This window comes from Phyllobates terribilis, unplaced genomic scaffold (genome assembly GCF_046119375.1).
Source record: "Phyllobates terribilis strain yellow unplaced genomic scaffold, ASM4611937v1 Scaffold_2__4_contigs__length_985480577, whole genome shotgun sequence".
Classification (NCBI taxonomy): Eukaryota; Metazoa; Chordata; class Amphibia; order Anura; family Dendrobatidae; genus Phyllobates; species Phyllobates terribilis.
In genome coordinates this window covers 51883619-51906527 of record NW_027362762.1, presented here as the reverse complement: position 1 = coordinate 51906527, position 22909 = coordinate 51883619, and the positions used below count along the sequence as shown (strand labels likewise).

The 22909-nt window shown below is 46.1% G+C and overlaps 1 protein-coding gene across 11 annotated transcripts in view; it reads left to right on the top strand.

Annotated features, from left to right (window-relative positions):
* Nucleotides 1–22909, top strand: part of TENM4 (teneurin transmembrane protein 4) — a 1569569-nt gene that overhangs the window by 953924 nt on the left and 592736 nt on the right. For all 11 annotated transcript variants that reach the window (XM_073661697.1, XM_073661699.1, XM_073661700.1 and 8 more), the window contains one exon: nucleotides 8263–8532. In XM_073661697.1, the coding sequence (XP_073517798.1) occupies nucleotides 8263–8532 (270 nt within the window). The remainder of the gene's footprint in view (nucleotides 1–8262; nucleotides 8533–22909) is intronic.

Below are 22909 nucleotides of genomic sequence, written 5' to 3'. Positions count from 1 at the left end.
ATCACTTTAGCCCAAGGATTGAGAAATGTATTTTGACACACACAGGCTACTGTTGTGTTAACCCTCAGCTGACAGATCAGCTCTTTTCTCGTATCCTTGCACTAATTGGGCAAGACGTGGATATTTCTGCTTTCTACGCTTGAAGGTGGTGCACAACCTGACGTCTCGGAACTTGCTTTCTTATCTGTGAGCGGCATGTTGTAGAGCAGGAGAAACAGAGCAGATTGATGTACTGTTTACTGGAAAGGGTAAGGTATAACTTAAAATATATTGATTTCAGTATGGGCTTATGAGTCCAGTGGGCGGAGCTACTCAGTGATTCACTAGTTATGTCTGTACAGACACTCATACCGGGAGGGGAGTCAATTTTTAAAGGCTTTTGAGAGAATTTTAAAAACACTAAAAAGCATTGATCAGGATATTATCTTATTAAGTAAAAACTATTTTCCTGGAGTTTTAGACATTTTATCATTGTTTAATTCCTCATTGGCTCTCAGCCTACCAAGTACACCTCCTCTGTCTGTAGAGTGCCTACTCAGTACACCTCCTCTGTCTGTAGAGTGCCTACTCAGTACACCTCCTCTGTCTATGAAGTGCCTACTCAGTACACCTCCTCTGTCTGTGGAGTGCCTACTCAGTACACCTCTGTCTGTAGAGTGCCTACTCAGTACACCTCCTCTGTCTGTAGAGTGCCTACTCAGTACACCTCCTCTGTCTGTAGAGTGCCTACTCAGTACACCTCCTCTGTCTATGAAGTGCCTACTCAGTACACCTCCTCTGTCTGTGGAGTGCCTACTCAGTACACCTCCTCTGTCTGTGGAGTGCCTACTCAGTACACCTCTGTCTGTAGAGTGCCTACTCAGTACACCTCCTCTGTCTATGGAGTGCCTACTCAGTACACCTCCTCTGTCTATGGAGTGCCTACTCAGTACACCTCCTCTGTCTGTGGAGTGCCTACCCAGTACACCTCCTCTGTCTGTGGAGTGCCTACTCAGTACACCTCCTCTGTCTGTGGAGTGCCTACTCAGTACACCTCCTCTGTCTGTGGAGTGCCTACTCAGTACACCTCCTCTGTCTGTGGAGTCCCTACTCAGTACACCTCCTCTGTCTGTGGAGTGCCTATTCAGTACACCTACTCTGTCTGTGGAGTCCCTACTCAGTACACCTCCTCTGTCTGTGGAGTCCCTACTCAGTACACCTCCTCTGTCTGTGGAGTGCCTATTCAGTACACCTACTCTGTCTGTGGAGTCCCTACTCAGTACACCTCCTCTGTCTGTGGAGTGCCTACTCAGTACACCTACTCTGTCTGTGGAGTGCCTACCCAATACACCTCCTCTGTCTCTGTGGAGTGCCTACCCAATACACCTCCACTGTCTGTGGAGTGCCTACCCAATACACCTCCTCTTTCTTTGGAGTGCCTACCCAATACACCTCCTCTTTCATTGGAGTGCCTACCCAATACACCTCCTCTTTCTTTGGAGTGCCTACCCAGTACACCTCCTCTGTCTGTGGAGTGCCTATCCAGTACACCTCCTCTGTCTTTGGAGTGCCTACTCAGTACACTTTCTCTGTCTGTGGAGTGCCTACTCAGTACCCCTTCTCTGTTTGTGGAGTGATTATCCAATACACCTCCTCTGTCTGCTTAGTACATCTTATGTTTAATGAGTGCCTACCCAGTACACCTTCTCTGTATGTTGAGTATCTCCTTTCTGTTTATTACCTACCCAGTACACCTTTTTTATTCCAACAGTACCAAATCTTACATCACATCCATTGTCCTCCATGGCTAGCAGTTGCAATGTGATTGGCTAGATGTATCCATCAGACCACTGTCCTGTTATACCCAACAACATACGGGACAGCTCCCCACACCTGCATCGATGTCATCACGGGTGTTCGACTGCCTAAGCAGACATGAAGGTAAAATCCAAACTGAAGTAAAATCAACACTCCGTCCTTCTAGAATGAATTCTTTATTGAAGATACACGTGTAAATACAACATTAACAATAAGTATCAAAACATCTGACGCGTTTCAGAATAACATTCCTTAATCATGGGTGTGATTAAGGATTTTTTTTCTGAAACGCGTCAGTTTTTGATACCTAATTTTAATGTTATCCTTGCACGTGGATCTTCAATAAAGAATTGACGGAGTGTCAATTTTTCTTAAGTTTGGATAGTCCAGTATAAGGATCAGAGGGGTCAAGTCAGGGCAATATTTGAGAAATTATCCCCAAAATTTCAGTTCCAGGCTCGCTACAGTGCATGCACAAACAGCCACAACCTAAGCTCTGTTAGGGCAAAGGGACTAGCAGAATGACTTGTAGGGGTGAATATGGAGCACCATATGGCAGCACACTGAGTGGCTATGTAGAGGCTTTGAGAGTTTCTGTGAAGGCTCCTTGCACATAGCTCTGCTTTATGCAGATGGCTTAAGACTACCCTCCCCCCTTTTCCCTTTCATGGCAAAACAGAACCTCTCTGAAGTCAGCCCCTCAGGACCCGGCTTATTAGCGTGAATGTACGACGAAAGAAAAAGAAATCCTTCAGCGTGTTTGTCTCCATCACCTTCATTTAGAAAAAAAAAAAAAAATCCCACAACAGATCGGCGCTTGAAAGCCTGGCGCAAATTACAACTTCTCCGTAAATCAAGTTGATTAATCTTTCAAAGTTTAGCGAAGCATTTGAAGTTGAGCAGCGCAACGTTTTGTCAGAGCAAGGAGGGTTTTGTCTGGGTGCAATTATCACAAGCTGCTTTGTACTACACGTTTGGCTGCCGAAGTCAGAGCTGTGAAAGCCTCAGTCTATCTGCCTGTCAAACCTGTCACAAAATGCAACCTGCCTTGGTTAATTAAAAAAGGTGTGAAGAGCAAAAAAAGCGATTTAGCCAGTTGGATGTTCCAAGTTTGCCAGGCTGGATAAAAACTTCAAACGAACGTCAGATCTTATTCGGCTCGAGAAATCTGTTCACGTTCCTAGTGTGAATTTTTGTGTTTTTATTGTGTGCGTTTTTTTTATTTAAAGTTGTGAATATGGCACCCCGGGTGAGGGTCAAAAAAGCATGGGAAGTGGCAGGGGAACTAGACTGCCCCATTTTATTTTTTGCTCCAGACACATGTTCTAATTAGCATCCCTATTGCAATCCCTGTCAGATTCCTCTCACCTAGCCAAGTCAGACCTCCTACTTTGCACTCATGAGGGCCAAACATCCTGAAACAAGTGTCTGCAAATGGAGAAATAAAGTGTCTGGTTAGTCATGAGGCAAGGCTCGTTAGAGGGTTGATATTGACTTTTTGGACTTTTATTCCCAATAGGTAGGACTACCTACCAGGTGACACTTGGAGCGAAATTTAAATCGTCCACTCATCCTCCTAGTCGCTTCCAATGCTTGTGTGACACATTCACACTAAGTCCATGTTCTTCTAGCCCATAGCAAAGGAAGACACACTAGGTCTCATGGCTACCAGTGATGGGGGAACATGGGCTGCCAATGATATACTACAGATTCAGAACAGTCCTCCTATTTGATCAGAAACTGAACCTTCGCCTGTAGTGACCATCTTGGCCACCAATCTGATGCCAACCTTGGGTTCAGAGCCATGATTTACAAGTGCCCATGAACTCATTTGGACTTTACCGGCAAGGATATCAAAGGGCCAAGGGAAGCTCCACTTCCTATTTGTGCCTAAAATTCCCACAATATTTCTTTTTTCTGTAGCAACAGGTTTGAGGATAGTAGACAACTAATCTAGGTTGGGAACCAGCTGGAAAGTCTGCGAATGCCGGCGCTATGTAGCCAGGCATAATCCGGGTAGACCACCATACATAAATGTCATTACCACCATGCCAGGCACAGGCAAATAAGGATAGAGGATCCAGGGCAATATATTGGTACGGAATGTCATCCCACCCGCCTGCCCGTCATCGTAGTTGCATACTGGATAGAAGAAGTGGTCCAATATTGTACATGGCCCTCTCTGCTAACGTCTATGAGAGTTATAATGACAGTCTAAAGAGGAACTTACTTGAATGCTTACCTTTCCACATCTTCTCAGCTTCATCATTGAAATCATTAGGGCGTCTCAGTTTTCCCAAGTACATACCCTATATAAATTATGACTACAGAGGGAGTACCTAGAAAAATTCTGGGTGCCTTGATGCCCCAAGCTAGTTCATCCTTTCATTTTCTGGATAGATGTCCAGCGGTGGTGGTGGTGGAACCAGTTACAATCTAATGAGAATGGGTTGGAGAAATGGTCTCTATACAATGACAATCAAAAGTCATTATAAGAACTTGTTGCTGAGAATAGTATGATGAGCGGGAAATATACGGGAACATGGTCAAACAGGTCAGAGGTCAAGGGATCAACTTTAGGCCAACTAGAAATTAGCAGTAACAGCTACAAGTTGAGTTCCGGACTGTTAGAATGTAGCAAAGCATTCATCCAAAGAGTAACCAAGGAAGTCGGCCACAACAAATCGCATCACAATCATGATCAACTGGCAAACAAACACATCAAAAAAGGGAAAAAATGTCTATAAAAGTAGGCCAGTGAGGAGCTTTCTTCATCTTCGTTGGTCAGACGGGTGCAGGTTCTACACAGTATTTCTACTTCTTCAGGCAGATTTTACACTGTGAGCATGCCTCAACCTGTTGTATCTGCCATTTAGCGGGTGTAAACATCTCATAAATTTATACCTCCTCTTGGTTTCCTTACTTTTTCCACCTAAATTTGGCTCAATCTGTCGCATGTTACATGTTTTTTACACTATTGCCAAGAAGCAATGCCCCTTTCTAAGAGAGCATGAAAGAGTCATAGAAAATTTACGCAAATTAGCAGCTTTAGATCTATTCATTGTCAGTCATTTCACTGAACATTTCACAAAGACACGGTTCATACATAGTCTGTTCTTTTTGTGGTAACATACGGATGCGAAACCCGGACGACTAAGAAATAAGACAGAAGACGAAACAACATCTTTGAAATGTGGTGCTGGAGAAGGATGCCATCCATACCATGGATGGCAAGAAGAACAAACTAATCAATTCTGTAACAAATCAAGCACGACATGTCACTCGAAGCAAAGATCACCAAGCTACCACTTGTCTACTTTGGACACATCATACGAAGAGAGCAATCACTGGAGAAGGAGATCATGGTCGGAAGAATAGAAGGAACAAGGAACAAGGTGAAGAGGAAGACCAGCTGCCCGATGGCTTGATACTATGAAGATAATGGTGGAGAAGACCCTGATGGACCTATCTAGGCTTACACAAGATCGATCTTCCTACAGTTCACCCATGAAGTCGCCATGGGTCGAGATCAAGCCAAAGGCAGTTTTAGGCTGTGTGCCCACTATGCGTTTTTTAAGCGTTTCCGCAGCGGCAATTCCGCCGCAGAAACGCTTAAAAAAAGCTTGGTAGAAGGTCTGCCATGTTCCCCAATGTGCTGTGCACATGCTGCGAAAGTTTCTGCTGTGGATTATCATTGCGGAAAAATCCGCAGCACTACCAAATATTTTGCGTAAGCTCGGCGTTTTTGCCGCCATTGACTTGCATTGAATCACTTAATATTCACATGACTACATATGCACATACGGATATTAAGTGATTCAATGTGGGGTTGGAACCAGGGTCTAGAGAAGAGGAGACTCTCCTCCAGACCCGGATACCTTAGTACCTGTAAAAAAGATTTTAAAATAAAAAATAAACATATACTTACCTTCTGATGGCCCCCGGTCTCCTTAGCGATGCGTCCTGGCTCCCCGGCAGCTCGTGATGGTCTAAAAGGAACTTCCATGACATCATTTAGTCATGTGACAGGTCACGAGACTGCTGACGTCGGCGGTCGTGTGACCTGTCACATGACTAAATGACGTCATGGAAGGTCCTTTTAGACCACCGCTAGCCGCCCAACACAGCGGACGCATCGGAGGAGACCGGGGGCCATCGGAAGGTGAGTATAATGTTTATTTTTTACCATTCTTTTACTATGAACTTGGTCACACTATATAAATCCATGCCGGTTGCATGGATTTATATAGTGTGACCAAGTTGTCAAGCACTTTTCCAAGTCATGCTAAAATAGCTTGGAAAGCGCTTGATAACCCGCATGCAAAATCGCATGTGAAAAACGCTTCACTTTTGCATGTCCCTGGCAGGAAAAACGCATGTACAATCCGCATGTACAATCCGCATGCGTTTTTTCTTCCAGGGAGATGCAGAAACGCTCAAAAAAAATCCGGAGCATTTCTGCATCGTGGACACAAAGCCTAAAAAATATATTGTCAGTCGTGGCAAAGTGTGCTGTAAAAAGAATAGTAAATTTGCCCCTTTTTGTGGTTCTCTCGATCTATGGCTACATGGATTTACCAGGAGAGGAAGCTTTTCATAAGTGATACATTTTGGAACAAAAAATTGGCCTAAAACTTAGCGAATTAAGACATGGTGTAAGACTAGAAAAAAGTTTTGCCAAATTTATTACATCTGGCATAGGGAAAATATATATTCTTGTACCGTGTTAGCCAGTAGATAGAAAAATATTTAGATTTGAGAGTCCTCAGTGGTTGATACCTTTTAATGGCTAACTGAAAAGAAAGATGGTAACAAATTGCAAGCTTTCGAGACTACTCAGGTCTCTTCATCAGGCATGATACTATGCCTGATGAAGAGACCTGAGTAGTCTCGAAAGCTTGCAATTTGTTACCATCTTTTCAGTTAGCCATTAAAAGATATCAACCACTGAGGACTCTCAAATCTAAATATTTTTTACATCTGGCACAATTTTAGACTATCTGGTCTAGGATTGCACAATATAAATATTGGTTCAGCACTGTATTGACACTAAATCCACCCCTTGCATTTTGTGAGCTCACTTCTTTACTGGAGATGATGATTTTTGCATTGGTGCATCCTTTCCAACCTCCCCATGTCTAATCCCTTTCATTCTTTATTTTATGATCTGCCGTTTCATCGAGAAGATATGATGTAGATTTTGCTACTCCGAGGAACTTGTGAGGGGTGACTTGTTTATCTCACGACGTTCTGTCTGCTGGCGAGCGTGGGAGCTGTCGTACGGAATAAACAGATTAGCTATGTACTTAGAGGTCATTTACCAAAGTGCTAAATATGACGGTAGGCATGTAAATCAGTGTACCGTGACAAGATTTCTTATATGTCGTTATCCAGTTTAGAGATTACATCACTTCTAGAAAGCAGAATAACATGAGATTTTTATCTCTTTCTCCTAAACTATAACATATATCGTCACCCATGGAGCCATATAACATTACTGCGCAAACACTGGATCCTTTAAGAGAAATGAAACATTGCAATGTTAAAGGGTTACTAAAGCTTGCATATGCTTATGAAAGCTATGGTGTTCTTAAAATCTTAGCAGAAGTTTGCGCTTCAGAGCTGCATTTTTGTAATTGAGAACCGCAATTGTTATCCTAGTCAACCATATTGGAGCCATAGATTTTGGTCATCAACCGGGTCGATAGACGCGGACAAGACCTTCTCCGGATCTCTTTCCGGTCTTGAACTTACCTTACTAAGTGTTACTCCTAAAGTATTGTCTATCTGCCATCACTAAACTTCCATCTTAAGTGAGGACAGAAGCCTGATTATGTGAAGGAAACCTATGCAAACCCAAGGAACTTACAAGGGTTACAGACACTCATGAAACACGGTCTGTGCTCAAATCGGAAGACCCAGACGGACCAATCTCGCTCCCCGTGTTAACTGCCTCTTAGGCATATAGGAAGCAGTTTTGGACAGAAGACCTGCCGGTCTGGCTGAATCTTCCAATTAGAACATGGTCCGTGTTTCACAGACTTGTGAAACTGGGCTTCGTCAGTCTTGAACCCAATACACCAGTGCAGCAAAGCAAGTATACTGACTACAGAGCCATCATTGTTCCTACACAGAGCTAGGAACATCCACAAGGCAGCCCACAAACACCCTATCAATGCAAGCTCCTCCTTTCAAGGAGGAGCAGATACTGATGTCAGTAAAATCACTAGATCTATCCTCAATTTACATTTACTCTTTAAGGATTCCCTTGAAAACATTTATTTTAACCACATTCAGAAGAGACCAGAATAAATTTCCTATTCTTTTCTTTTTTCAAGAATTTAGTTTCGAATTGCTGTGCAGCCCAGGGGGCTTAGGGTACTTGGGAGACATGTATAAATGTACAGTAGATTGGAAACATTAGAATTCTAGAATAATGAGGATTAATTTAATGTTCTTTCACAGGTGGAAGTTTTACTCTACAAGAGCTGGGTCTTGGTGAAGTCACACCACCTCATGGAACACTATACCGGACTGATATTGGCCTGCCACATTGCGGCTATTCTATGAACAGTGAAAACGATGCAGACAATGAAGCCGACTGCGTCTTATCACCAGAACAACCAGTGAGACTATGGACAAGAAACACTAAGTCTGGTCGGAGCTCTTGCTTGTCTAGTAGAGCCAACTCCAACCTGACTCTCACTGACACGGAGCACGAGATCACTGAAAATGGTAAGTGGCTGAGCCAAATTGACCTTATATATTATGACCATGTGTATGAAGTCTAATGCGAAGATGAAGCAGAAATGTTGCCAGTCGCAGCCAATAATATTTCAGATGACAAAGTTTGGTCTCCATGATTGACTAATTGACTTAATTTTGTTTTGAGCTTTACTTTCAGCAAATTAATGTGAAAAATCGCCAAATCAATTGGCCAATTGTCTAAATTCAATTGCATTTGACAAAACGGTTGCATTGGTGCGCAACGCTTTGAAGAATACCATTAGTTTCAGGTCACTGTTCAGAATAAGTGGTCATGTGTGTACATGAGGATTAACATTATTTCTGGACATTATACTACTTATATCCCATAGGAAAAACATGTATAAGAGAACCACCTGGATATATAAACTATATCAACTCTTTATTTGAATAACTTACAAATATTAAAATCACGTAAAAAGCATGTAAACATTGAGTTAACCACTCTGCGGCACCACAATACGAATAACTGCCATCAGCATACAGATCTTGAATCAGTCATCAATATATACCCCCTTCAGGGTCTGGTATTGATAATATCATCTTAGGTGAATCAGGCCCCTGACCCTTTGGGGCCTAAGAGTATATAAAAGGCAATTTAAAGTAATACCTTAGCACGAGTGTGGTGCCAGTCCCAGAGCCCAAAAAAAACCGACGTACGTTTCGGCCTTCGCCTTCTTCTGGGGTTGACATCATACTGGTGTGATCAGCCATATATACTAGAAAGCTACCAATGAGCAAGTTGCTACATATGTGGAAACTAATAATGAACATCAATACTAACTCATATAAAGGCTCGGGGCAGGATGCACATTCATAAGCGGCGGGTGTGTCCTAAGTCAGTCGCTCAGACTCACCCCTATATCTACATAGCCACCTCCCATCGAGTCCCCTTCTCTTACAGACACTCGTACTCTGTGAGATTAGAATATTCATGAGTGCTCGTGTCTATTAGCCACTGACATGTGCAGGTCCTACTGGCACACTTCGCACTGACGCGCTAGGGGGGCGCATCCATCCACCGCGTCAGAGAGGGCGGTCCGGTCCAGCGCCCAGTCACAGCACTCCCACGTGCGTGAGCGCAGGAGTTGGCACGTGACCGGAGCAACGATCCCAGAAGATACAGCGACGGATGCGCGTCCCTGCATGGCAGCGCGACCGCGCGCACGACCGCCATGGGAGAGCATCATCTATTATACCGGTATGGGGACAAAATAGGAACAGTTAAGCAGATGTCTTTTAGCAAGTACAGGGACCCACATGAGCAGCATGTTCAAATATCAGCATTTCATAGTCTAATGTGGATCATGCCTCTGTAGCCCAAGCAGAAAATCTTGAACATACCATTCATGTGTGATCTCCCATACCCGCTACGATCTCCGCATATATAACGGACATAGTTTTCAAGATGTACAAATCCATATAGGACGTACCATTATATATAAGACATCGGACATACAGTTAGCATTACACCAAGGAGAACAGAGACATTACAACAGCAAATATACATCTCCATCAGCCTACACAGAGGTTCCCGAGCCAAATCTGTACATCCATCAAAAGTCCATATGGTCCGGATGAAAGAAAGCATATAAGACCTCCCATTTCTCACATAGATAGCATCCAAAGAGAGTTCTTTCCTATTCCACCTCCATTATACTACTTGCGTTCTGCATTTTCACCTCTGCGGACTCTGTCTCTAATTTTCAGTCATCTCTGAGCTAATGGATAGAAACTAGTTGGTATAATGTATACTATACACAGCCACACAGACACTAAGGATTGCTGCTCTCCTGTTTTTTTTTTTATAGAGCAGTGTAGCTGTGAATCAAGAGCAGTGTAGCTGTGAATCCAGCTAAGGGTGAACAAAAAAAACACAAGAAAGCAGCAGCAGTGTTTATGTTTCTCTGCTCCCCCCCTCTCCTCAATAGACAGCTGTAATCTGATTCCACAGTTAGTTGTCTCCGTCTTGTCTCCAGCAAGTTCAGGAGGCTGAGGATTGTGAGGAGAAGTGGCTCATAAGTGAAGAAAGAAGCACATTTCTCTGAAAAGATACCGTATATTACAAAGTTTGTTATAAATAATTTTTAACCTCCCCACTTTCAATTACGGTTGGATTCAGAGTATGGGAGATGCAATTTCAACTATTTCTTAAGTCACTCATCCCTACCTCGAATGTCCTAAAATATAAATCCTTATTTTAGCATCAAGTGTCAGAGAAGCAACAGAGAAAATCTTTTCTTATCTTTTCGAGACTATAATTTATCACCTCCTCTCCGCTCCCGGGAAAGTCGCTAATATATTCCTCCAGGAGAAGTTAAACGAATGTTAATTTCACATGTATTCACTTTAACCATTGCCGAGAACGTTAAATACTGTAGACTTCATGCCAAGGAGTCACACGGGGGTTGGACGCCATTTATACCGGTGCCAAGAGACATTCTGTAGGAGGCTGCTTATTATTTCAGAAAGCTTCCAGAAAAGTCTTCTTGCTGGGAGGGCTATAAAACCCGTGCCAAATAGCAAGATTTTCATTGTTAAAGTCTGACTTGATTTTTTTTCATACTTGATTTAAAAACAATTTTTAATTTTATTGGAACTTTTGCCTGCAAAAAAAGTTGATCATCACCAGCATTCAATCATGTGCTGCTACCCTGTTAGCTCTTAGAAGTTTTCCCAAGTTTGAAAGTTATCCCTTATCCATAAAATGTTTGCTTTTCTTTCTTATAATGGAGGCTCGTTGTGATAAACAAAGGACCCTTCTTGCCTATCTGGTAACAGTATAGCTTGGACGCTTGGCTGAGCCCGTACATTCAGTGTGGCTCCCTGTTCACAGATCACATCTACACATCAGAGGTTGGCGAGCAGGCGAGCGTGGCTGCCCGGCTGCAGTCCTGTGCCACTTTGTAGTATTTTCATGGCTTCAAATAGATCAACAGATTGGGAGAAGTATTATTCAATCCACAAAAGCTCTGCCTACGGTTTCACGCTCGGCTCCGCTGCGATTGTAGTCAGGGCTCTTTGGTCTCATTACCATTTCTAATTTACATATGTACCAAAACTCCTAAAAAGTAAATCTGCTTAGTTAAAGGGAACCCGTTGGGACAGTTTTACTGAAGCTATGGTTGTATAGGACCTAGAACACCGATAAAAATGATACCTGTCTTGTAGAAATCTGATGTGTCACTGCGGAGAAATAGAACTTTGAAGTCACATGCAAATTAACCTGGAAGTGCATCGGTGGGCGTGACATCGACAAAGCACTTCCTGGATAATTTTTGGGGTGGTTTTTTGAAGCTCGATTTATCAGCGATGACACATCGGATTACTACAAGACAGGTACCATTTTGATGGGGTCGCTAGGACCTATACAGCAATATCATTAGTTTTAAAGGTAAAATCAATCTGAAACGTTCCCTTTAAGCAGCGACAGAGCTGATTTTGGTGATAAATCATGAGAGTCTGGAAAATCTGGGGTATGGTTAGAGATGCAATCGAAACCATGAGTAATCTGTGACTCTTGAAAGGTGATTTTGCCTTGCATGGCAAAAATTACCCAAAATTAAAATGATAGGAGGGTTTTATAATGGATAGGGCAAGTGCTTAGCTAGCTCTAAGATATTGGCTGCTGTGGGAAGGGAAGGAGGCCACTGAAAATAAACAGCCTTTGTGTGATGGGTGCACAGAAGTGTGTAATATACACACGATCACCAGACATGTCTGTGACCAGGTGACCAACGACTCTTCTCCATGGCCTCCAAGATGGCTGACTATGGTTGTAGTCCACTTAGTAAAAGCATCTCTGGACTACAAACTTTGAAGTGGCCCAGATGAAAGGTGCATGAGGATGCAGTAAGGGTATAATAATAGCTTGGAAGTCGGATACACATGATATGACAGAAGAACATAGTTTTACTAGGTTCAAGAGAATCGTAAGCAAAATCGTGGTTTGACGAATAGAGAAACTATGATCCCAGAAATGTCAACATTACAGGTATATTGCTAGAATATGCCATCACTTTTGATTAATAGGGGTCCTCTGATGATCCTTCACTGTTTCAACTTATACTTGGTAACTTATTGGGTCCCATTCAGGAGATGATCGATGACGGAGCAGCACATTACGTCTCTTGCCTTCCTGTACCTGCGGCACATTACGTCTCCCGCCCTCCTGTACCTAAAGCACATTATGTCTCTCGCCCTCCTGTACCTGCAGCACATTACCTCTCTTGCCCTCCTGTACCTGCAGCACATTACGTCTCTTGCCCTCCTGTACCTGCGGCACATTACCTCTCTTGACCTCCTGTACCTGCAGCACATTACATCTCTCGCCCTCCTGTACCTGCCGCACATTACGTCTCTCGCCCTCCTGTACCTGCCGCACATTACGTCTCTCGCCCTCCTGTACCTGCGGCACATTACGTCTCTCGCCCTCTTGTACCTGCAGCACATTATGTCTCTCGCCCGCCTGTACCTGCGGCACATTACGTCTCTTGCCCTTCTGTACCTGCGGCACATTACGTGTCTCTCCCTCCTGTACCTGCGGCACATTACGACTCTTGCCCTCCTGTACCTGCGGCACATTACGTCTCTTGCCCTCCCGTACATGCAGCACATTACGTCTCTCGCCCTCCTGTACTTGCAGCACATTAAGTCTCTCGCCCTCCCTTACCTGCAGCACATTACGTCTCTCACCCTCCTGTACCTGCAGCACATTATGTCTCTCGCCCTCCTGTACATGCAGCACATCACGTCTCTCGCCCTCCTGTACCTGCAGCACATTAAGTCTCTCGCCCTCCCGTACCTGCAGCACATTACCTCTCTCGCCCTCCTGTACCTGCAGCACATTATGTCTCTCGCCCTCCTGTACCTGTGGCACATTACATCTCTTGCCCTCCTGTACCTGCGGCACATTACATCTCTCGCCCTCCTGTACCTGCAGCACATTACGTCTCTCGCCCTCCTGTATTTGCAGCACATTACGTATCTCGCCCTCCCGTACTTACAGCACATTACGTCTCTCGCCCTCCTGTACCTGCAGCACATTACCTCTCTCGCCCTCCTGTACCTGCAGCACATTATGTCTCTCGCCCTCCTGTACCTGCAGCACATTACCTCTCTCGCCCTCCTGTACCTGCAGCACATTATGTCTCTCGCCCTCCTGTACCTGCGGCACATTACATCTCTTGCCCTCCTGTACCTGCGGCACATTACGTCTCTCGCCCTCCTGTACCTGCAGCACATTACGTCTCTCACCCACCTGTATTTGCAGCACATTACGTATCTCGCCCTCCTGTACTTACAGCACATTACGTCTCTCGCCCTCCTGTACCTGCAGCACATTACCTCTCTCGCCCTCCTGTACCTGCAGCACATTATGTCTCTCGCCCTCCTGTACCTGCAGCACATTACCTCTCTCGCCCTCCTGTACCTGCAGCACATTATGTCTCTCGCCCTCCTGTACCTGCGGCACATTACATCTCTCGCCCTCCTGTATTTGCAGCACATTACGTATCTCGCCCTCCCGTACTTACAGCACATTACGTCTCTCGCCCTCCTGTACCTGCAGCACATTACGTCTCTCGCCCTCCCGTACCTGCAGCACATTACATCTCTCGCTTCCCCATACATGCAGCACATTACGTCTCTCGCCCTCCCGTACATGCAGCACATTACGTCTCTCGCCCTCCTGTACCTGCAGCACATTACGTCTCTTTCCCTCCTGTACCTGCAGCACATTACGTCTCTCGCCCTCCTGTACCCGTAGCACATTACGTCTCTCGCCCTCCTGTACCTGCAGCACATTATGTCTCTCGCCCTCCTGTACCTGCAGCACATTACGTCTCTCGCCCTCCTGTACCTGCAGCACATTACGTCTCTCGCCCTCCTGTACCTGCAGCACATTACGTCTCTCGCCCTCCTGTACCTGCAGCACATTACGTCTCTCGCCCTCCTGTACCTACAGGACATTACATCTCTCGCCCTCCTGTACACTGCAGCACATTACGTCTCTCGCCCTCCTGTACCTGCCACACATTACATCTCTCGCCCTCCTGTACACTGCAGCACATTACGTCTCTCGCCCTCCTGTACCTGCCACACATTACGTCTCTCGCCCTCCTGTACCTGCCGCACATTACTTCTCTCGCCCTCCTGTACCTGCAGCACATTACGTTTCTCGCCCTCCTGTACCTGCAGCACATTACGTCTCTCGCCCTCCTGTACCTGCCACACATTACATCTCTCGCCCTCCTGTACACTGCAGCACATTACGTCTCTCGCCCTCCTGTACCTGCCACACATTACGTCTCTCGCCCTCCTGTACCTGCCGCACATTACGTCTCTCGCCCTCCTGTACCTGCAGCACATTACGTTTCTCGCCCTCCTGTACCTGCAGCACATTACGTCTCTCGCCCTCCTGTACCTGCAGCACATTACGTCTCTCGCCCTCCTGTACCTGCCACACATTACATCTCTCGCCCTCCTGTACACTGCAGCACATTACGTCTCTCGCCCTCCTGTACCTGCAGCACATTACGTCTCTCGCCCTCCTGTACCTGCAGCACATTACGTCTCTCGCCCTCCTGTACCTGCAGCACATTACGTCTCTCGCCCTCCTGTACCTGCCACACATTACATCTCTCGCCCTCCTGTACACTGCAGCACATTACGTCTCTCGCCCTCCTGTACCTGCCACACATTACGTTTCTCGCCCTCCTGTACCTGCCACACATTACGTCTCTCGCCCTCCTGTACCTGCCACACATTACGTCTCTCGCCCTCCTGTACCTGCAGCACATTACGTTTCTCGCCCTCCTGTACCTGCAGCACATTACGTCTCTCGCCCTCCTGTACCTGCCACACATTACATCTCTCGCCCTCCTGTACACTGCAGCACATTACGTCTCTCGCCCTCCTGTACCTGCCACACATTACGTCTCTCGCCCTCCTGTACCTGCAGCACATTACGTTTCTCGCCCTCCTGTACCTGCAGCACATTACGTTTCTCGCCCTCCTGTACCTGCAGCACATTACGTCTCTCGCCCTCCTGTATTTGCAGCACATTACGTATCTCGCCCTCCTGTACCTGCAGCACATTACGTCTCTCGCCCTCCCGTACCTGCAGCACATTACATCTCTCGCTTCCCCATACATGCAGCACATTACGTTTCTCGCCCTCCCGTACATGCAGCACATTACGTCTCTCGCCCTCCTGTACCTGCAGCACATTACGTCTCTTTCCCTCCTGTACCTGCAGCACATTACGTCTCTCGCCCTCCTGTACCCGTAGCACATTACGTCTCTCGCCCTCCTGTACCTGCAGCACATTATGTCTCTCGCCCTCCTGTACCTGCAGCACATTACGTCTCTCGCCCTCCTGTACCTGCAGCACATTACGTCTCTCGCCCTCCTGTACCTGCAGCACATTACGTCTCTCGCCCTCCTGTACCTGCAGCACATTACGTCTCTCGCCCTCCTGTACCTACAGGACATTACATCTCTCGCCCTCCTGTACACTGCAGCACATTACGTCTCTCGCCCTCCTGTACCTGCCACACATTACATCTCTCGCCCTCCTGTACACTGCAGCACATTACGTCTCTCGCCCTCCTGTACCTGCCACACATTACGTCTCTCGCCCTCCTGTACCTGCCGCACATTACTTCTCTCGCCCTCCTGTACCTGCAGCACATTACGTTTCTCGCCCTCCTGTACCTGCAGCACATTACGTCTCTCGCCCTCCTGTACCTGCAGCACATTACGTCTCTCGCCCTCCTGTACCTGCCACACATTACATCTCTCGCCCTCCTGTACACTGCAGCACATTACGTCTCTCGCCCTCCTGTACCTGCAGCACATTACGTCTCTCGCCCTCCTGTACCTGCAGCACATTACGTCTCTCGCCCTCCTGTACCTGCAGCACATTACGTCTCTCGCCCTCCTGTACCTGCCACACATTACATCTCTCGCCCTCCTGTACACTGCAGCACATTACGTCTCTCGCCCTCCTGTACCTGCCACACATTACGTTTCTCGCCCTCCTGTACCTGCCACACATTACATCTCTCGCCCTCCTGTACACTGCCGCACATTACGTCTCTCGCCCTCCTGTACCTGCCACACATTACGTCTCTCGCCCTCCTGTACCTGCAGCACATTACGTTTCTCGCCCTCCTGTACCTGCAGCACATTACGTCTCTCGCCCTCCTGTACCTGCCACACATTACGTCTCTCGCCCTCCTGTACCTGCCACACATTACATCTCTCGCCCTCCTGTACACTGCAGCACATTACGTCTCTCGCCCTCCTGTACCTGCCGCACATTACGTCTCTCGCCCTCCTGTACCTGCAGCACATTACGTTTCTCGCCCTCCTGTACCTGCAGCACATTACGTTTCTCGCCCTCCTGTACCTGCAGCACATTACGTCTCTCGCCCTCCTGTACGCTGCAGTGATCTGTAACAGGTCAGCGCTTATTAATTACCCGGTAATTGCTTTTCCCCATACAGAGGTTGTGTGTGACCCGGAGGTAGATTCCGCGCTCCAGTTAACTCTCGGCGGCTTCTCGGGGGTCTCTTCTTCTTCTTCTTCTGCTTCCTTCGGATTTATCATTTTCCTAGCAGTCGGACACAGAGGTTAGCATGAGATCTGGCTATACTCCTGCCACCTAGATAAATCCATCAGCGCTCAGGACCCAGACCCAAAGCACAAATGAAAATAATCTGTATTACAGTGTGATGTTGTCCCCCGTGGTGCCGGAAAATAAAACTGAAAATCTGTCTGTCGTAGATAGTCTGCAGAGGAAGAGAAAAAAGCCTTAAGTCTGCAGCGTCATCATAAATGTGCAACATCGGTATCTTGTGAAATTCAGATTCGCCACAATTGCGGGAAATCTAGAAATGCCCTAAAAACCTGTATGACTTTTCCTCACACACTAATCTTCTTTACTGCTGGGCTGTCATACACACTCTCCGTAATATTTATTCAGTGTTTTATGGCTTTCTCTTCCTATCTCTATGGCTCTCACTATCCTGATTCACTGCAAGGCAGCTGCATTCCCTTCCTTGGCTTTTATATAGGGAATGATGGTCTGTCTTGATTGACTGTACTATACTATGTAATGTGATAGCTGCAAGGCATTATGGGGAAGCCCAGCCAACAGTCATGTTATCCTTCTCTGCCTGATGCAGTCTTCTGCAGTATGTAAAATAGCTGATTATTATTTCCCATGTTCAGCAAATTCCTAATAATTCAACACTAATTTGATTTGCATAGAAATAATTTGTTCATCTCTACTGTTAGGGATTAAAACCCATGACCCTTGAAACTTATGATCCATTATTGAGAGTTCCTTGGGAAAGGGGGCAGTCCTGCTACCAAGTAGCAAAAGGTATAGAACTATCGGGAAATGAGCCGCAGCCACCAGGGGCCCAATAATAGGGGCATGCTCTGTCTTTATGGCATGCATACTTTCCAAATGTTATGGGAAAAGGGCATGGCTTATTTAAATATGCATGAAAGCAGCTGTTCTGGACTGACATTATCAGTGTTCCCAGGTACCTCAGGGGTGGGGCTTAAAGTTGGCCAATGATGAATGAGAATGATGATTATGGAAAGTATGTGTATGAATGCTTTTTGGTTCTATATTATGGGGAAATAGGCACTCCTCCATCATCGAAACCATGCTGTAGTACCTGACACAACCTATGGACAGGGATGGCGCTCTTTCTGGAAGAAAGAAGCCATTTTTTTCAAATGCAGCGTATTATTTTCATGAGTAATTTGGAGTAGAAATCCTATTTGGAAAATGTCCTATTGGGGCATTTTTGATTACTAGATGGTCAGACCTTTATCTATTAATGATTTTTCTTTCTGAAGACCCAGAACATTAGCTTGGTTCATCCGCAGATGACTACGGAGTGGTGGCAGTCTCAGAAGTAGGACATCCTATAGCCTGTATTATCTTTAGGAGGACCGATGTGAGAAAAAAGGGATTGTCTAAAACGCACTAAAAAAATGCGTGAAAAGAGGGCAGGGCTGAGCATAAGCCACCCGCTAATCTGTCTGCAACATAAGCCACATGCCCTTTACAAATTCACCCCCCCTTAAGTAGTCAAACCAAAAATGATGGAGATCATCGATGTAAGGACTAGAGATGAGCGGTGTTCGACTAGAACTGTTCGCCAATCTCAAATTCGAGCTGTTTTGGGCGGTGTTCGAGTTGTTCGACGAACCCGAACGATTTGCAAAAAATTCGGCTGTTCGAGGTTATGTTCGATAACTGTTCGTGCACCAAAAGCGTAACTGGATTTTTTCACATCATGCAGGGATTGTCTGCCACTCACTGTAATGTCACAGCCATGGTGGTTGTGGCATTACAGTGATTGCCCAAATCGATGGGAACAGTGCCAACAGTGAAACATGAAAAGCCGGCAATTCAGCAGCGGCATACACCTGTACCCGACAATTTAGAACCGAAAGAATAGAGCTTCACACATAGATTAGATAGATATAAACATGTCAGCCACATATATACGAAGTACAGTGAAAGTGCTGCTTACTGTACTTGTCATTTAGTGTAAAGGATTTATCAAAAAAAATAATAGTGTTTTCATGCACCGTCTCTTTAAAAAAGCTGGCCGGCAATTCAGCAGCGGTACCCGACAATTTAGAATAGAAGGAATAGAGAATCACACATAGATTAGATAGATAGAAACATGTCAGTCACATATATATGAAGTACAGTGATAGTGTTGCTTACTGTACTTGTCATTTAGTGTAAAGGATTTATTTAAAAAAATAATAGTGTTTTCATGCACCGTCTCTTTAAAAAAGCCGGCCGGCAATTCAGCAGCGGTACCCGACAATTTATAACAGACAGAATAGAGCTTCACACATAGATTAGATAGATAGAAACATGTCAGTCACATATATATGAAGTACAGTGATAGTGTTGGTTACTGTACTTGTCATTTAGTATTAAAATAAAGGATTTATTATTAAAAAAATTGGCGTGGGGTTCCCCTTAATTTTAGGCTCTAGCGGAGGTTAAGCAGACGGCTGGGGCAGATGTTTGAAGCCTGGGAAGGGGGTAATACCCACGGAGCTTCCCAGGCTACTAATATCAGCCCCCAGCTGAATACATAGCCTTTACTAGCTATTAAAATGGGGGACCCCCCAAAAAAAATGACGTGGGGTCCCCCCTAATTTAATAGCTAGCAAAGGCTAGGCAGACAGCTGGGGGCTGATATTAATAGCCCAGGAAGGGAGCCATGAATATTGGCCCCCTCCCAGGCTAGAAACACCAGCCGTCAGCCGCCCCAGAAATGGCGCATTCATAGGATGCGCCAATTCTGGCACTTAGCCTCGCTCTTCCACGCTGCCCTGGTGCGGTGGCAGGGGGTAATAGGGTTGGGGTTGATGTCAGCTTATAATGCCAGCTGACATCAAGCCCAGGTTAGTAATGGAGAGGCGTCTATAAGACACCCCCATTACTAACCCCATAGTCAAAGTTAAAAAAAACACAAACACCCAGAATAAAGTCCTTTAATTGAAATAAAGACACAATCCTTTATTGTTCTAAATTAAACCATACTTACCGTCACGCCCATTCCAGCTGAAGCCAACGATCTCCTGCAATAAAAGAAAAATAATAAAGCAACCTCATCCTTACCTTTCCATGGTTCCCACGACAGCTTCAGCTCTGCTACATCGAGATGACAGGCTGGACCGCAGCAGAACGCTGCCATCCAGCCTCTCATCCCGCAGACACTGAGAAGCGCAGGCTTGCTTGCGCTGCTCAGCGTCTCTCTGTGACGACATCCAGATGAGCCGAGTTCATGTCCAATGAACTCGGCTCACCTCATGCACGTCACTGACAGCGTGGGAAAATTCTCAAGCTGAAGCGGTGAGTGCAGGAGAATTCTCCCACGCTGTCAGTGACGTGCATAAGGTGAGCTCATGTCCAATGAACTCAGCTCACCTCCTGCACGTCACTGACAGCGTGGGAAAATTCTCCTGCACTCAGCGCTTCAGCGTGAGAATTCTCCCGCTGAAGCGCTGAGTGCAGGAGAATTTTCCCACGCTGTCAGTGACGTGCATAAGGTGAGCTCATGTCCAATGAACTCAGCTCACCTTCTGCACGTCACTGACAGCGTGGGAGAATTCTCCTGCACTCAGCGCTTCAGTGTGAGAATTCTCCCACGCTGAAGCGCTGAGTGCAGGAGAATTTTCCCACGCTGTCAGTGACGTGCATGAGGTGAGCCGAGTTCATTGGACATTAACTCGGCTCATCTGGATGCCCTCACAGAGAGACACTGTGGAGCGCAAGCAAGCCTGCGCTTCTCAGTGTCTGCGGGATGACAGGCTGGATGGCAGCGTTCTGCTGCGGCCCAGCCTGTCATCTCGATGTAGCAGAGCTGAAGCTGTCATGGGAACCATGGAAAGGTAAGGATGATGTTGCTTTATTATTTTTCTTTTATTTCAGGAGATCGTTGGCTTCAGCTGGAATGGGCGTGATGGTAAGTATGGTTTAATTTAGAACAATAAAGAATTGTGTGTTTATTTCAATTAAAGGACTTTTTTCTGGGTGTTGTGTTTTTTTTAAATACTTTACTAGAAATTCATGGTGGTCATGTCTAATATTGGCGTGACCCCATGAATTTCGGGCTTAGGGCCAGCTGATAATGCCAAGCTGGCCCTAACCCCTTTATTACCCAGTGAGCCACCGCACCAGGGCCCTGGATGAGTTGGGTACAGCGCCAGAAGATGGCGCTTCTATGAACGCGCCATTTTCCGGGGTGGCTGCGGACTGCAATTTGCAGCGGGGGGGGCCCAGAAAGCTTGGGCCTCCCTGCGCTGCAGATTCCAGCCCCCAGCTGCCTAGTTGTACCTGGCTGGACACAAAAATAGGGCGAAGCCCCACATATTTTTTTTTTAATTATTTCATGAAATTCATGAAATAATTAAGAAAAAAAGGGCTTCCCTATATTGTTGTGTCCGGCCAGGTACAAATAGGCAGCTGGTGGTTGGGGGCAGCCCGTTCCTGCCTGCTGTACCTGGCTGGACACAAATATAGTGCGAAGCCCCACATCAATTTTTTTTAAATTATTTCATGAATTTCCTGAAATAATTAAAAAAAATTGAAGTGGGGCTTCGCACTATATTTGTGTCCAGCCAGGTACAGCAGGCAGGAACGGGCTGCCCCATCCACCAGCTGCCTATTTGTACCTGGCCGGACACAACAATATAGGGAAGCCCTTTTTTTCTTAATTATTTCATGAATTTCATGAAATAATTAAAAAAAATTGAAGTGGGGCTTCGCACTATATTTGTGTCCAGCCAGGTACAGCAGGCAGGAACGGGCTGCCCCCAACCACCAGCTGCCTATTTGTACCTGGCCGGACACAACAATATAGGGAAGGCCCTTTTTTCTTAATTATTTCATGAATTTCATGAAATAATTAAAAAAAAAGTACGTGGGGCTTCGCCCTATTTTTGTGTCCAGCCAGGTACAACTAGGCAGCTGGGGGCTGGAATCTGCAGCGCAGGGAGGCCCAAGCTTTCTGGGCCCCCCCCCCCGCTACAAATTGCAGTCCGCAGCCACCCCGGAAAATGGCGCGTTCATAGAAGCGCCATCTTCTGGCGCTGTACCCAACTCATCCAGGGCCCTGGTGCGGTGGCTCACTGGGTAATAAAGGGGTTAGGGCCAGCTTGGTATTATCAGCTGGCCCCAAGCCCAAAATTCATGGGGTCACGCCAGTATTAGACATGACCACCATGAATTTCTAGTAAAGTATTTAAAAAAAACACAACACCCAGAATAAAGTCCTTTAATTGAAATAAAGACACAATTCTTTATTGTTCTAAATTAAACCATACTTACCGTCACGCCCATTCCAGCTGAAGCCAACGATCTCCTGCAATAAAAGAAAAATAATAAACCAACCTCATCCTTACCTTTCCATGGTTCCCACGACAGCTTCAGCTCTGCTACATCGAGATGACAGGCTGGACCGCAGCAGAACGCTGCCATCCAGCCTGTCATCCCGCAGACACTGAGAAGCGCAGGCTTGCTTGCGCTCCTCACTGTCTCGCTGTGACGGCATCCAGATGAGCCGAGGTCATGTCCAATGAACTCGGCTCACCTCATGCACGTCACTGACAGCGTGGGAAAATTCTCACGCTGAAGTGCTGAGTGCAGGAGAATTCTCCCACGCTGTCAGTGATGTGCATGAGGTGAGCTCATGTCCAATGAACTCAGCTCACCTCCTGCACGTCACTGACAGCGTGGGAAAATTCTCCTGCAATCAGCGCTTCAGCGTGAGAATTTTCCCACGCTGTCAGT